Below are 15543 nucleotides of genomic sequence, written 5' to 3'. Positions count from 1 at the left end.
AGTATTTCCTACATGTCAAAAAATGTCCAAAGCCAACACACTAAAGTAGTTTTTAAAACTGTTTAAGATAATTTATGAAAAAGACATAACTGGGAGGCCTTTCACTACCATTAAAATAAAGCACATGAAAACAATGAAAAATTTGTAAAAAGGAAAAAAAAAGCAAAAACCCAGAATCTTAAGCACAGAGAACTGGTGGTGGCCAGAGGGGAGGTGAGGGAGAAGATCAGTGAAATACAAAAAAGGGATTAATGGGTACAAAACTCCATTTATATAACAAAGAGGCCTCAGGGATGAGAGGTACAGCACAGGGAATACAGTTAATAATACTCTAATAACACTGTATGGTGACAAGGGGCATCTATACCCCTTGTGGTGAACACTGAGTAACGTACAGGACGGTCCGATCAACTGTTGTACACATGGAGCTAACAGAACACTGTATGTTAATCAGACTTCAATAAAAAAAAGAAATATACTAAATTCAGAAACTGGAAAGTAACTTACCTGAACAAGATGAATAAGTGTTGTCAGAATAGCACATCTCAACATATTGTGTTCTTCGCTCTGCTTCCAAAGAAGAGGCAAATACTGTACCAAACATCCTACATACGGTCGTATCTATCACAACAGAAGGAAGGGAAGCAAAAGACTGTATTAGGAAAGAAGGCAATTTCCTTCAAGACACAATGACAGAACATTATTAAGTCCCAGGAAGGAAGTATTTAATATTTTCTAGATGAAATATATTATGCATCTATCTTTTTAAAAATAAATCAGAGACATAAAGCTCTACGGTTATGATTTTTCAAGAATTTAAAATAAGTACCAAATTTACTGCATGAAATAAAATTTAGGAAAACAACATAATGTAGCCAGTTATCGAGAGCTTAACAGAACACATTATTATACCCTAGTTCTTTTTTAATAAAACAGCTTACCTAACTGGAAATTACACTGTTTTAAAAAGTCAGCATTTACTCATACATTCAACAATTATCTGATGGCATCCTCCAGTAACAGGCCCTGAGGACAAGGCACCAGAAAGAAAAGAATGTAAAGGTACACTTACAAACCCTTACAATGAAAAAAGATAAGTATAATTATAAAGGTGTACAGGAGGTATAATGAAAACACAGAAGAAAATCCTTTAAAAAAATTTTTAATGTTTATTTATTTTTGAGAGAGAGAAAGAGACAAACATCAGAGTGTGAGTGAGCAGGGCAGGGGCAAAGAGAGAGGGAGACACAGAGTGTGAAGCAGGCTCCAGGCTCTGAGCTGTGAGTACAGAGCATGATTCGGGGCTCAAACTCACAAACCAAGAGATCATGATCTGAGCTGAAGTCAGATGCTTAACTGACTGAGCCACCCAGGCAACCCAAGAAAATCCTTCTTAAAAGATATGATTCTTAAAACCACATGGATTAAGCTAACCAGTTTTAAAAATTAAAAATAAAAATATTTCTTTAAAAATAAGCCCTGAGAGACAGCACAGCTTGACAGTGAGTTTCTTAAAAAATAAAAGGGATCTACACTGAAGCTGGACCGCGCTCCAGTGTCTCAGTTGGTTTATGGTCATTGTATTGGGAATTGCTCTGATGAAGAGTAGGCTCATGACAAACAGAAATACTACACCTTCACAACTTCAGCAATAGCTATTTCAATCCCACATATTAAAACTAAAAATTACTCCCAGAAAAATGAGATTCCCATTTTTGCTTACAAAATGCCACACACTAAACAGGGAGCAAAAAAGGTGTAGAATCTGTTGCCCTTGGGGATGCGAGGAAGGTTACAAAAGACAAGTTAAGTATTTGCCCAAATATTTAAGCGAAATAAAACTGAAAAAATATTACAAGCCTATTTATTATATATCACCTTATCTTCAAATTTTTAATTACACTATTATTTATTGAGCACTTAATCTTGCTAAGTGTTCTTTATCTCAGAGATCACTCCAATTAGCTTATAAAACAGACCAACTAGTACGTAAAAACACAGGTTTTAAAGTACCTAGCTCATTCATACTTAACTGAAAACAATGTATAACAGCATGTTCTACTGACATGGAAAATAAACCAATTTTGGTTTTAATATTCAAGTGAGAACACTTTCCAAGGAAGGGCACAAAGGGAGTACATTCGAAAGTCAGAAAATATTTACATCCCAAACGTAGCTGTACACTGGAATTGATGATATTCTAAATTTAAATTATTGCTTCAAAAATTAATTTCAATAATCACCCAGAGTTACTGTTGCAAAAGATAGCCCCCCAAAACAAGGGTGCAGAGCTGGAGATCAAAAAACAGTGAGGGGGCGCCTGGGTGGCTCAGTAGGTTAGGCATCCCACTCTTGATTTCAGCTCAGGCATGATCTCACAATTCATGTCATGTTCTGGGCACTGACAGCACAGAACCTGCTTGGGATTCTCTCTCTGCACCCCCCCCCCCGCCCCCCGCTCACACTCTCTTTCTCTCTCAAAATAAATAAAATAAATAAACTTTAAGAAAACAGAGGGAGAACATGAGAGCGAAATATGTTCCCTGAGGCTGAAAGGGAGGAGGTTAAAAAGTATGTTATTGGGAAAACTGAGAAAATCTTATATGGACTTGATATTAGATAATAATATTACATTAATGTAAGTTTCCTGAGTCTAATCGTGGTTATGTTAAGAAGAGAAGTCTAATATTCTGGGACAAAGTGCCATGATGCTTGAAACTAAAATTCAAAGAGTTTAACAACAAGAATTTGTATATGCACACAGATTAAAAAAAGAGAAAATTCAGTAAAAATTAAAAACTTAAAGAACTAGGTGAAGGATATATGGGTGTTGATGTCTTGTAACTTTTCTGTACATTCAAAATATTTCAATGAAAAGACTTAAGGAAAAATATTGCTCATATACAATCCTGAAAATGATTACCATCTATGGGCTATTTCGGTAGGCCAATATCAATTATTTGGTCAACACCTAAAAAATCACATGGAATTAGCAATGTTTACTAGACACTGGGCTAAATAACAACCCTATAAAACATTAAACTATCAGCTTAACACAAATGAGATGAAAAAGTACACCAAATACACTCATCTTTTGGCACCTATACTCAAAAAGAAAAGAAAATAGAATATGAGTTAAGTCATCATATACAGGGAGGTATCCACTTTCCTTCGTAACACATTACTGAAAATCAAGTACGTGACAGCCTAAGAAATGTTCTAAGAAGATATTCCATACATGGGGACTTTAAAAAGTAAGTACCAATGACACCTCGTCTTTTAGATATAATTTTCATAAAATATTTAATACTTCACACAGGCCCTTTAATTTTGTTCTTTTTCTTCAGAAATGCAGAAGTTCAAAGACTATCTGCCTGACATCCAAACCTGATGATTACCTATTTCTTCTGTGTATTTACTGGATTGCCACAATGGAATAATTTATCAACTACTTTTTCAAAAAGTAGAGAAAATATAATCTTTAAATAATTGTACATTATATTATAAAAATGGTGACACTTCACTGAATCTTCAAAATTAAACCATTATGTGTTATCTTACTGTTTGTTGTTAAGATGGCTCAAACTGTCTGTAACCCAAGGGGCAAAAATCAAATTAGCATATGAAAGACAGGTGAATGATATATAAGCGGTAGGACTGTTCAAAGGTTAACATAGGAAATTTAAAGAATCAGACTACTGAAAATACTTTTCATGATGATTTCCTGATTTCTGAAAACACAAAATACTACTGGATTAACTCTATCTATTTACTGGTGACAGAGTCACCTGAGTTGCTTAGGCTATCTGTGTTCTAAAAAGTGCATATGGATTAAAAACACAAAAGCACTTTTAAAATTACTAAGCATGAAGGGACACCTGGGTAGCTCAGTCAGTTTAGTGTCCAACTCTTGGTTTCATCTCAGGTCATAATCTCATGGTTCACGGGTTCAAGCCCCACGTGAGGCTCAGCAGTGACAGTACAGAGCCTGACAGGGATTCTCTCTCTCTCCTACCCTCTGCCATTCCCCCACACTTACGCACACACAAGCACACACTCTCTGTCTCAAAATAAATAATAAATAAATTTTATTTATAAATATAAATATTTATATTTTAATAAATTATAATAAATATTTATAACTTATTTATAAATAAATTAATTAAATTTAAATAAACTTTAAATTTTACTAAGCATGAGGAATTTCAACCTAGGATTAAAAAGATTAGAGATTTGGGAGGATGTAGGTAAGAAAATTCATTTCCACAGAAAGAAATCTTTAATACATTTCCGTTAGCGAGATGGTATCTAAATAAGATTACAAAAAATGGTCATATCTTGTTTCTACAATTTTTTAATGAACGATAATTTACTGCATTTGTATAATGATCTAAAGCATACTGCATATGTGTAATAATTTCATACTTAAGACACCTGTGAGTCAAGTGATTTCAGAATTATCTTTATTATTTTAGACACAACGGAGCACCTGGGTGGCTCGACTAGTTAAGCATCTGACTTCGGCTCAGATTATTATCTCACCACTCTGTGAGTTATTATCTCACCACTCCGTGAGTTCAAACCCCACATCAAACTCTGTGCTGACAGCTCAGAGCCTGGAGCCTGCTTCAGATTCTGTGTTTCCCTCTCTCTCTACCCCTCCCCTGCGCACGCGTGCGCTCTCTCTCTGTCTCTCAGTAATAAACATTAAAATGTATATATATATATATATATACACACATAAGGACACAAACTTAAAGACCTTCCCCAAACGACACAGGAGACACAGGCACTTGAAAGGAGTTTAAAAGAGTCTCAATTAACTATCTGGATGATCAAAATCTCTCAGTATTCTTTATAAACAAGTATCAAAATGAAACAACGTAACTAACGTAATAAGAATCCCAAACACTAAGGAAATTGTAAGGTAACACTATTTTTAGACACTCGAACCCAGATCTGCTCAAAGTGGTTAACAGTGACTCAAAACTGCCGCTGGAGCCGCATGCTGACTGTGAAGGCTGGTAATACCACAAAGATGTATGTACTTTGACAAGTTCCTTAAAATCTCAAACTGTTCGAGATGATAAATTCCAACCCTCACCCAAAGGTTTTTGTGAGGATTAAATGAGAAATATATGCAAATTATTTAGCACGGAAGTTGGTAACTTAGTATTATTCAGTAATTGATAGCAATTCTCATCAATTACTTGAGAACAAGCTCAAGCAATCAGAATTCACTAAAAGACACAGGAACAAACTCCAAATCTGTGGACATGAATTCAGTTATCTTTCCCTAGTAACTCACAGATTTACTTCAGTACTTTTCAAACAAGGATATGAAGTGGGGAACTAGGATATGAGAAACCACAAGGATAATTAATTATAAGGTAGTTTCTTGGATTATTAGTTTTTCACACAAATTAGGAGACATAGGGAAGCTGAATAACTAACTTTACATTTAATATCTGTTGAGAACTTTACATATCATTTTTATATTAAGCTAAACATGGACATAATGTGTACCAAACTGCAAAACACATTAAATTTTGAAGGTAAATATAACCGACCTCTGAAAATAGCTGCATTTGCTGACACACTTGTGGCTATGTCCTCAAACACACTGAATTTTAAGAAGTATTATTAAATATAAACTGGATCTACTAAGACAGATAAAATTCTGCATTCTGAACCCCTCTACATTACTGATCCCATTTTAAAATTTTTATATTTTAGATTTTAATATTCTCAAGTCATTTTTTTAATTTTTTTTTTTTAATGTTTATTTATTTTTGGGACAGAGAGACAGAGCATGAACGGGGGAGGGGCAGAGAGAGAGGGAGACAAAGAATCCGAAGCAGGCTCCAGGCTCTGAGCCATCAGCCCAGAGCCTGACGCGGGGCTTGAACTCACGGACCGCGAGATCATGACCTGAGCCGAAGTCGGACGCTTAACCGACTGAGCCACCCAGGCGCCCCTCTCAGGTCATTTTTTTAAAATGCAAGTACACATGTCAATATAAGCGAAATCACAACCGTATAGGTTATAAGCATTTTAATGTGTTAACTTTTAAACAATGTAGATAAAGCAAAGCTATTACTGCAATCCTACATACACTCCACTCACCTGACATTGAATGTTTTACATTAAAATTACCTGTATATTGACTCTTTCAATCACACAGGAAAGGACATGCAAAACATGCATCTTTGTGTCACATTCTGTAACTTGCTGCAGCAGCTGAAAAAGTAGTGTGAACATGGTTTCCAAATACTGCAGGTAAACAGAAAAAAAACAAAGGGTTATAAGAGAAATAGAAACATCTTCACAAACTGAAATAACAAAATTAAATCATAATGTCAAAGCAATAAATAAGAGATCAGCAACCAGAACTCCAGCATTACCTAAAGAAAGCTGAAATTGTTCAAGTTGCCAACATTTAGGAATCGCATTCTTTTTTTTTTTTTGGGGGGGGGGGGATTTTCTTTTCTTTATTGTTCCTTAATTGGTCCATTTTAGAATTAAACTCATCCACAAAGTGAATCATGTTTTCAGTGGAAAACCATGTCTAAATTTTGTGTTTAAATTTTATACCGCTAAACTAAGCTGCTAACGTTGTCTGGTCAGTGTCCTTGTGTGCCTGTTGCCAATCACAAGATACTTTGTTTTGCAAAGTCTACTCATTGAAACAAAAGAAATACCAGTAAGTATACTCGCATACCAGCTCTCTGATGTGGCCCTTAAGATACGCTGCATGGAGATCTCACTTTCCATAGATATATATCTGTTATTCAAAGAATGACCGAATATTTATTATTAGGAAATAGGAAACAAATATCCATGTCTGGCCGTTAACGCCTAGATTACAAAATGACAGTAGGGATTAATAGGTCACAGAATGCCACATACTTAAATAAAACACACATCTGATCTTTCAGATAGTTCATTTTTAAGCAGATTTCTAAAACATATTTATTTCATCCCAAAATACCTAATGATTCTTTTCCTAATGAAAATCCTCTCTACAAGTTTGTCCATGTACGACCTCCACAAGAAGTACACACAGACACTTTATCATGTAACTTTCTTCTTGCCTAGTCTTCCTAAGAATAAATACTACCGCCATAGTCTTATTAACATATTTAACAAGTGCTTACTGAGTACCTGTTAAGTGAAACACCATGTGGGCTTCTGGGAATTAAATGAAGGGTAAAAAGATTGGTGTTCTATTCAAGTAATTTACAATCTAATGCAGGATACAGGCATATATACACAAAGAAATAGTTGAGGACTATAAGTAACAGACACAGATAAAACGAAGTTACTAGATGTTTTGTAATTGGAAAAAAGGTAAAAAAAAAAAAAAAAGCAGAATATAAGTAAACAGTTATGAATTAAAAAATTACCAATAAAGGTAGTAAACTTCCAAAATCATCTTAATGTACTTTTAAATTTGGCTTCAATAAGTATCACATACATATAATTTCATTTATAAAATAACACTTAATTTGCAAAAGACATAGCAGATTGTGATCAATCTTAAAAATATTCTCACCGGAAGAAACTGATCTGTTCTAAATTCAAAATCATCAACAGGTAAAGAGCAGTTAAGGAATACTGAGGATGTATGAGGTTAATCAGAATAAAATAGATCTAAAACCCAAATACGATACTCAAAAACTATATTTTAAGCGATCTAACAAATTTCACAAAAAAATCAGTTACTTAAAAGTGTTAAAATTCTTCACAATGAAATATTTTTTATTTTAAAGATTTTATTTTTAAGTAATCTCTACACCCAACATGGGACTGGAACTCACAACCCTGAGATCAAAAGTCACACACTCCACTGTCTGAGCCAGCCAGGCACCCCATCACAATGAAGTATTTTTAAATTCTTTAAAGGATATTTAACTTCAGTGTTGTCGCTGTTTCAATACGGACCTAAAAGAAAGTACATCATGAGATTTTAATAATTCTGAAACTAAATATCATTAATATCAAATGGCAGGAAATTTATTCCAAATCACTTTTACTTTTTGCTAATATTAAAGTCACAGAGGTTATTAACATCTAGAAATAAAAGAATATTCCTCTTATTTTGCAACAAGACTTGAAAAAGTCAACTAGTGTCCATTCCCACCCTTCTCAGTTTCTCATAATTTGTTTCAACAGTCTTTAATCCAGGGGGTGCTTCCAGGAAAATGGATAATTTGCTCTAAGTGTGAGACAAGGGTGGGACTAAGAGAAGAGTACAAAGGTGCTGCCACACAGGGAGAGAAGGCTGAGATCACAGATGAGAGACAGGCAAATGGGTGAGGCTGGTGAAGCTGGCAGATGTTTGGTGAAGAGGAAGGGAGGAGAAAATGGAAAGAGGGAGAAGGAAGAACACACATTCCCATCTGCAACCACAATTACAGGAAATCCGTGAAATATCCAAAGATCTATTTTGAGATTTTCTAAACTCCAAAGTTCACAAATACACAAAGATTTGTACAGGTTCCTGACACTTCCAAATCTTAATTTCTTTGTGTGTCAGCATGTTATGCGGGCAAATCACACCACAACAGCATCATCCCTATCGCTCTCTTTCAAGGGTTATCAGAGGGAAAATCCTCTGATTTCCCTCTTTCAATCCCCTTGAAAGAGGGAAATCCTCTTTCAAGGATTTGGTCAGCTAAACTGGCACAGGCTACGATACCCAGAGTTTCCACAAAACATAACATGAACTCAAGCCATGACTACATTCTATATCTAGTTAAATGTTTCAACTAAAGGAAAGAAATTCACTCAATATGCATTATACTCCCCCAGATCAAATGACAATGTGAAAATGTCAGGCAACTATCAGAGATAGAGATGTACTCCACCCAGTGGCCTTGGATACTATAAAATTTATGGAGTCCTATTTGAGAAGTTGCTTTCTCCAGTAACTGCATTATATATTTTTGTAAAGATTTAGCCTTTTTAAAATTCAGTTATTCATTCATTTATTTATTAATTTTGGGGGAGGGGCACAAGTAAACAAGGGGCAGAGAGAGAGAGAGAGAGAGAGAGAGAGAGAGAGGGAGGGAGGGAGAGAGAGAGAGAGAGGATTCCATACAGGTTCCACATTGTCCACGTAGAACTCGAAGTGGCTCGAGCTTGCCTGAAATGTGGCTTGACTGAACTCATGGACCGTGAGATCATGAGCGGAGCCGAAGTCAGATGCTTAATTGACTGAGCCACCCAGGTGCCCCCGGTGCACCTGCACTATCTCTACTCTGTTGCAGCCAGTCTTGTGATGACGTGGTTATAAGATTAGGAAACCACATAGATAACCGTAGTTGCTCAGGATTAAATCTATCCCAACCCTGTAAAAGCACTCAAGCAAGATAATGTAGATTATGAAAGCCAGAGAACATTTAGATTCAGCAGTATCTATATAAGCACATGCATATATACACACATGAACACATCTACACATATGTACATATCTACATGTTTGTATACTGCCGTGTACATAAATATGTGTATAAAGTATCCTCCCACATTAGCCAGCATTTCTCACAAGTTGAAATTAAAGATCTTATATACACTAGAAGGCCAAAGTGTGCAACCTTAACTTGGTACCTTACTAAACAAAGTCTTAAGAAGTATCAACAAAATATCGGTGGCAGGATCAAACAAGTGTAGAAGATGTAAAACTGAGATGAAATCACCAGAAGATACACAGGAAAAGGGCAAAAGCTGAACCTACAGCAGCATTCCCTCTAAGAGTATTCCTTAGATATTAGTGTATGTGTCATCTTGGATAGTCACTATTCAAATGTATGTTTCAAAGGTTCTCCTCAGTCCTAAAGCAAAGAGGACTACTGGAATATTTAGCCCAGTGTTTTCCAAACTTATCCAGCCATGAAACCCTTTTTCTCCAGTAATACTTATTGGGATGTAATTAATGTTCCACTCTTAAAGTGCAGAATTAAATTTCTCTTATTTCTTTCTGAACAGATACCTCAAAAATGAGTAAAAGATTCAAAAAATTTCTCGATTTCCCTAAGAAAACTTAAGTGAAATTTAATCCTTTTGTAACACTTTCATAAAACATTTAATGTCTTCTGTCTGATACCTCTAAGAGCAAATGTTTCCAAGTGGGAAAAGAAAAACTTTAACCTATAAATACTTTAAAGGTATTACAAAAGTAAACTCATTCCAGCAAACAGTAATCTAAAGTTTTATTTTTTTTAAATTTTTTTTAACGTTTATTTATTTTTGAGACAGAGAGAGACAAAGCATGAACAGGGGAGGGTCAGAGAGAGGGAGACACAGAATCTGAAACAGGCTCCAGGCTCTGACCTGTCAGCACAGAGCCCCACGCGGGGCTCGAACTCACGGACGGCGAGATCATGACCTGAGCTGAAGTCGGCCGCTTAACCGACTGAGCCACCCAGGTGCCCCTAAACAGTTTTATTAATAAACTTTTAAGAATTTAGACATGGTAAAATAAAACTGGATTCCCTTGTAACTTCCCATGTTTAAACTATTTAATAGTTACAGCATTATATTTAGAGTAAATTCCCAACTATTTACACAAAGTAGATAATGGCCAAGTGACAAATCCAAATAACAGTTCTATCTGCCTTTGGAATACATTGAGCTTCTACAATGGGTTTATTTATTTATTTATTTATTTTTAATTGGGAGAGCAATAGAGAAAGAGAGAATCTTAAGCAGGCTCCACACACAGTGCAGAGCCCAATCCGGGGCTTGATCCCACAACACTGGGATCATGGCCTGAGCTGAAACCAAGAGCTGGATGCTCACCCGACTGAACCACCCAGGAGCGCCGACAGGTTTACCTTTCTAATTATGTTTTCCTTCACAGAACATTATTTTTCTGACCCTCTCTGACTCTTCAAAAAAAAAAAAAGAAAAAAGAATATTATGTCAACACTTATTATAAAGGAAACAATTCCAATGGCTAAAACACACACACACACACACACACACACACACACAGAACACAGAAAGTAGCTCATGTACACACGTCGAAATGAGAAAAGGATGGCCCAAGCTTTTGCTGAAAAACAGGCTGATAGAATGGGTTCAAAAAAAAATTTTTTTTTTTTTTAATGTGTATTTATTTTTGAGACAGAGAGAGACAGAGCATGAATGGGGGAGGGGCAGAGAGAGAGGGAGACACAGAATCGGAAGCAGGCTCCAGGCTCTGAGCCATCAGCCCAGAGCCCGACGTGGGGCTCGAACTCACGGACCGCGAGATCGTGACCTGAGCTGAAGTCGGACGCTCAACCGACTGAGCCACCCAGGCGCCCCTCAAAAAATTTTTTAAAGGAGTATACTGAGAAATGATTACACAAGACCTCAGCCTAATTCGGGGGCAGAAAAAAAAATCACGTAATTTTACATAAAAAAAACTTGAAACTGAGGAAAAGACAACTAGACTCCATCTTTTCAAGACTATGCTAGGGTCCAGTCTAAGCCCAACACAAGGAATATGTACAGTAAGTCATGAATATATTCACTCAGGCATAAAATAAAGCACCACAAGGAAGAAGCAACTATTCCACACAGTGTTCAACTTCTTAACAAAAACAAACAAAAACAAAAAAAAAAAAACAAAAAACAAAAAAAAAACCCCCACAACTCTAAGTAACTGACCTGACCCACATGTTAAAACAGCAAACTTACTGCTTTTATGGGAATAAAGCAACCAAGAAGCCATCAGCAAGTTTTCAGTGACGAAATATCAAGAATTTTCTATCAGGGCACCTGGGTGGCTTAGCCAGTTAAGCATGTGACTTCAGCTCAGGTCATGATCTCACCGTTCAATGAGTTTGATTCCCACATTGGGTGAGCTCGAGCCCAGCTTCGGGTGAGCTTGAGCCTCGCTTTGAGTGAGCCTCTCTTCTCTCCCTCTCTCTTCCTCTCTCTCTGACCCTCATGGGATTCTCTCTCTCCCTCTCTGCCCTTTGCCCACTTGTGCCCTCTCTGACTCTACCAAAAAAAAGAATATTATGTCAACACTTATTATAAAGGAAACAATTCCAAAGGCTAAAACACACACACACACACACACACACACACACACACACACACACACACCAAAAATCCCTTCAAAAATGAGAGACAAAGAAAAAATTAACAGTCAAGATGAACTAGATGGTGGTACCTCAAGTATGAGAATGACAAAATCCATACTGAATAAGAAAAAAAAAATATGTAAGCTAAAAAAGAATCTTTAAAAAAAAATGTCATCTGACTCTACACAAAACTAGAATTTAGTTAAACGTCTATTCACTGACTCTTCGTGATAAGGGTAAATAATAATCAAAGAACTTCCCTCCCTTAAGTCAAACTGCTCACCAAGGAATAACTACAAGAGTGAAAGGTTACCAACATGCTAAATCTATAAACTATTCCTGAATATGAAGCTTAACATAAATTAAACTTATAAAAAATAGTCTTAAAACATTTAAGGAACATACCACTAAGTCTTGATCTTGAAGCAAGTTACAAATTGCCTCATATAACATGGGTCTTAAGTCAGACTTGAATTTCACAGAAATCCACTGACCGATGAGCCAAATCACCCTGCGTCGCAATGGCTTATATCTGAATAGGGAAAAATCATGAAATTAAAATGGTAAATATTCTACAAAGTATATTTCATTTAGTGTATTTTATCATTTAAATTTAAAATATAGTAAGGAAGCAATCTGTATTGTTTATATAAAAACTTAAAAGCCACTTCTAAATGTACCACAGTACACGTACTACAAAACCACCTAAGCTCTCAAATTTAAGTATCCTCAAAAATAATGATATTTTTAAAGTTGTAAACCATTTTCAGTAACATTATACACATTTCTTTATGATCATCTTTTCTAAAGGAAATGAAGGCTCTTTAAAGCAAGAAAAAAAAACCCACAAAGCTATAAACAATTATGTTTAAGAATTCTACCCATAAAGTCTCTTACTGATACTATATAAATTTTAGTGGCGAGATGCTGTTTTGTGCATAAATGGAATAAGCTAATGAAGATTCCACATTTTTTAGAAAATTATAAAATTTTAAGATGACCAAGCACATAGAAAGAACTGCTCATTAAAGTTGAAAAATAGTTGCTTAAGTATTCCCTGCCCTCAAAACGTTTACAACTCACCTAAAAGAATTAAAGAATGTAAAGCTATATACTAGGATTTCAGAAAAGGAAGAGAAAGGAGTGGGTGGGGGAAATGGGATCTGAATAGCCTTTAAGCTAAACAATACTTGGGTAGAAAATCGAGAAGATGCCATTTGAAGGGACGGGGACTGTTTAAACGAAGTCACAGAGGTGGAAGTAAACAAGACTTGTATACAGTGTAATGGAGGAACCATAGACCCATCAATTTTGAACTGAGATCTCCGAGACTGCTACAGTCAACATTCTATTCCGGATACACAGAAGGAAGCTTAGAAAGGTCAAATTCTAAGTTCACTTAGATCACAGTCACTTCTGGGCAGAGTTAAAATTAGAAGTTAGTTTATTCCCCAAAATATGGTCCCTGGACCAGCAGCATCATTATCCTGGAAGCGTGACAGAATCATACAATCTGACCCAGACCCTAAAATATAATCTATATCAGGACGTGCATCTCAACAAGATCACCAACAGAGTCATACGCATGTTTGAGAAATACTGGTCTAGATCAGCTCAGTCCAGAAGAAATATAATGTAAGTAAATATGTGATTTTACATTTTTTATTACCCACATTAAAATAAGTAAAAAGTAAAATTTTCATATTTTTATTTATCTCAATATATCCAAAATACGATCATTTCAACATCAATACATATTTTACACTCCCCAGGTTTTCAATTTAAAGTCATTTCATCACTTTTATTAAATTCATTTCAACTATTCATTAGCCATATGTAGCAGGTACTGTACCTGACAACACAGATCTAGAGTAAATAGCCTCTAGGCTTTAAGGAAAATCAAAGCACACATGTGTCTTTCTACTGAAGGCTTTCTCTAGATCAAAGGTTCACTAACTTCCTGTGGGCAGAGTCACAATACATCTTATTCACCATACACTTTAAGGGGCATAGCAAATTCATGGCAAACTGAAAATATTCAATGACTGAATAAATGATTAACTCAACCAATAAATAGCTACTTATTGGGCAAAATTACTTTTTAAAAAAAATGTTTATTTCGAGAGAAAGCGAAAGCAGGAAAGGAGCGAGAGAGAGGATAGACAGAATCCCAAGCAGGCTCCACGCTGCCAGTACAGAGCCTGACTTGGGGCTTGGCTCGATCTCATGAACTGTGAGATCATGAGCTGAGCCAAAATCAACATGGAAGCCTTAACCGACTGAGCCACCCAGCCACCCATTGTCAAAATTACTTTTAAAGCATCTCCAACTCTACAGTTCTATGGCTCTCAAGATTTATAAAATGAGCCATACGTGGATGTCTTCTATTCATTCATTATTGTAGTTAAAAAACGCTATCTGATCTAAGACTACATGCAACACATTCTGATAGGCACCGCATCTACAGAAATAAATCAGCAGAAGAAAAAAATTATAGAAACTATGAGAGTCCTTTTCCCTTACATTTTGGTCACTCGGTACCTAAAATCAAGTAGTCAAGTACTTAAATGTATATGAAACCTAAGAACTGGGAAAAGTCCTACTAAGTGTCAGAAAGGTCTGTCCTACTCAATGAGGCAACACAACACAGCCCTAAAGTGTGTCCAAATTCTTTCCGCCATGGTGTCCCTTCATCCTATCCACCCCCTTCCAGACCTGCAGCATGCTGTGTGGTCCCAAGACAGTCAGTCACTTTTCAGGGCTACCCCTTGTGCTAGACTACTAGTCACACCAGGCTCAGCTCAGGCTAAGTATCCCACTGGCTTTCTTTTGTACACATTTTCTTCCTACATTTCAGTGACCTCCATCTTCCCTTACCTTTGCATAAAATTTCCTCCTGCAAAGTATCTTATCTAACAACAAACATTTCATACTTGTTACAATTCACATGTGAAGTAAAATAACATAACTGTCTTTATTTTTCTTAGCTGTAAACAGCACGTCTTTTTTTACACTTGATACTACCAGCTAAGTCATACTATAACTTTTTAAAAATTTTATGCAATTTTAATGTCTTGTCTTCATCAGAAAATTAAAAAGTAAAATAAGTATATCATAAACACCAAATTTTATACTTGCCTATTGTGAATGACTTGTAATTCTGGAAGAAGTTGGTTTTTAAACCACTGATCAAAATCAACACTGTCAAACAGCTCATAAGCTGCTAATCCAACAGCATTATACACTACAAAGAAGATTTGAGAAAAAAAAAAAAATTTAATTTCAGATGCTGGGCCAAATGTTAAGTATCCTATGTAAGAAACTAATCCTTAGGAACTACTTTAAAACATGTAATATACTAATAAGGGAAAATTTACAATGTTAATCAGACAAATCACTTAAATAGCAATTTCAGAAAGATTGAAGTTTCTTTAGACACTTTTTCCTAAACAGCCCTTAGTGC

The 15543-nt window shown here is 35.8% G+C and overlaps 1 protein-coding gene across 1 annotated transcript in view; it reads right to left on the bottom strand.

The window, feature by feature from the left end:
• Positions 1 to 15543, bottom strand: part of IPO11 (importin 11) — a 186812-nt gene that overhangs the window by 112859 nt on the left and 58410 nt on the right. Inside the window, exons 14-19 of the mRNA XM_049648883.1 lie at positions 15219 to 15324; positions 12486 to 12612; positions 7911 to 7944; positions 7556 to 7596; positions 6157 to 6273; positions 508 to 621 (exon numbers count right to left, since the gene is read on the bottom strand). Coding sequence (XP_049504840.1) covers positions 508 to 621; positions 6157 to 6273; positions 7556 to 7596; positions 7911 to 7944; positions 12486 to 12612; positions 15219 to 15324 — 539 coding nt within the window. The remainder of the gene's footprint in view (positions 1 to 507; positions 622 to 6156; positions 6274 to 7555; positions 7597 to 7910; positions 7945 to 12485; positions 12613 to 15218; positions 15325 to 15543) is intronic.

This window comes from Panthera uncia, assembly GCF_023721935.1.
Source record: "Panthera uncia isolate 11264 chromosome A1 unlocalized genomic scaffold, Puncia_PCG_1.0 HiC_scaffold_17, whole genome shotgun sequence".
Taxonomy (NCBI): domain Eukaryota; kingdom Metazoa; phylum Chordata; class Mammalia; order Carnivora; family Felidae; genus Panthera; species Panthera uncia.
The sequence above is the reverse complement of the archived record's forward strand: the minus strand, read 5'-3'. Positions and strand labels throughout refer to the sequence as shown.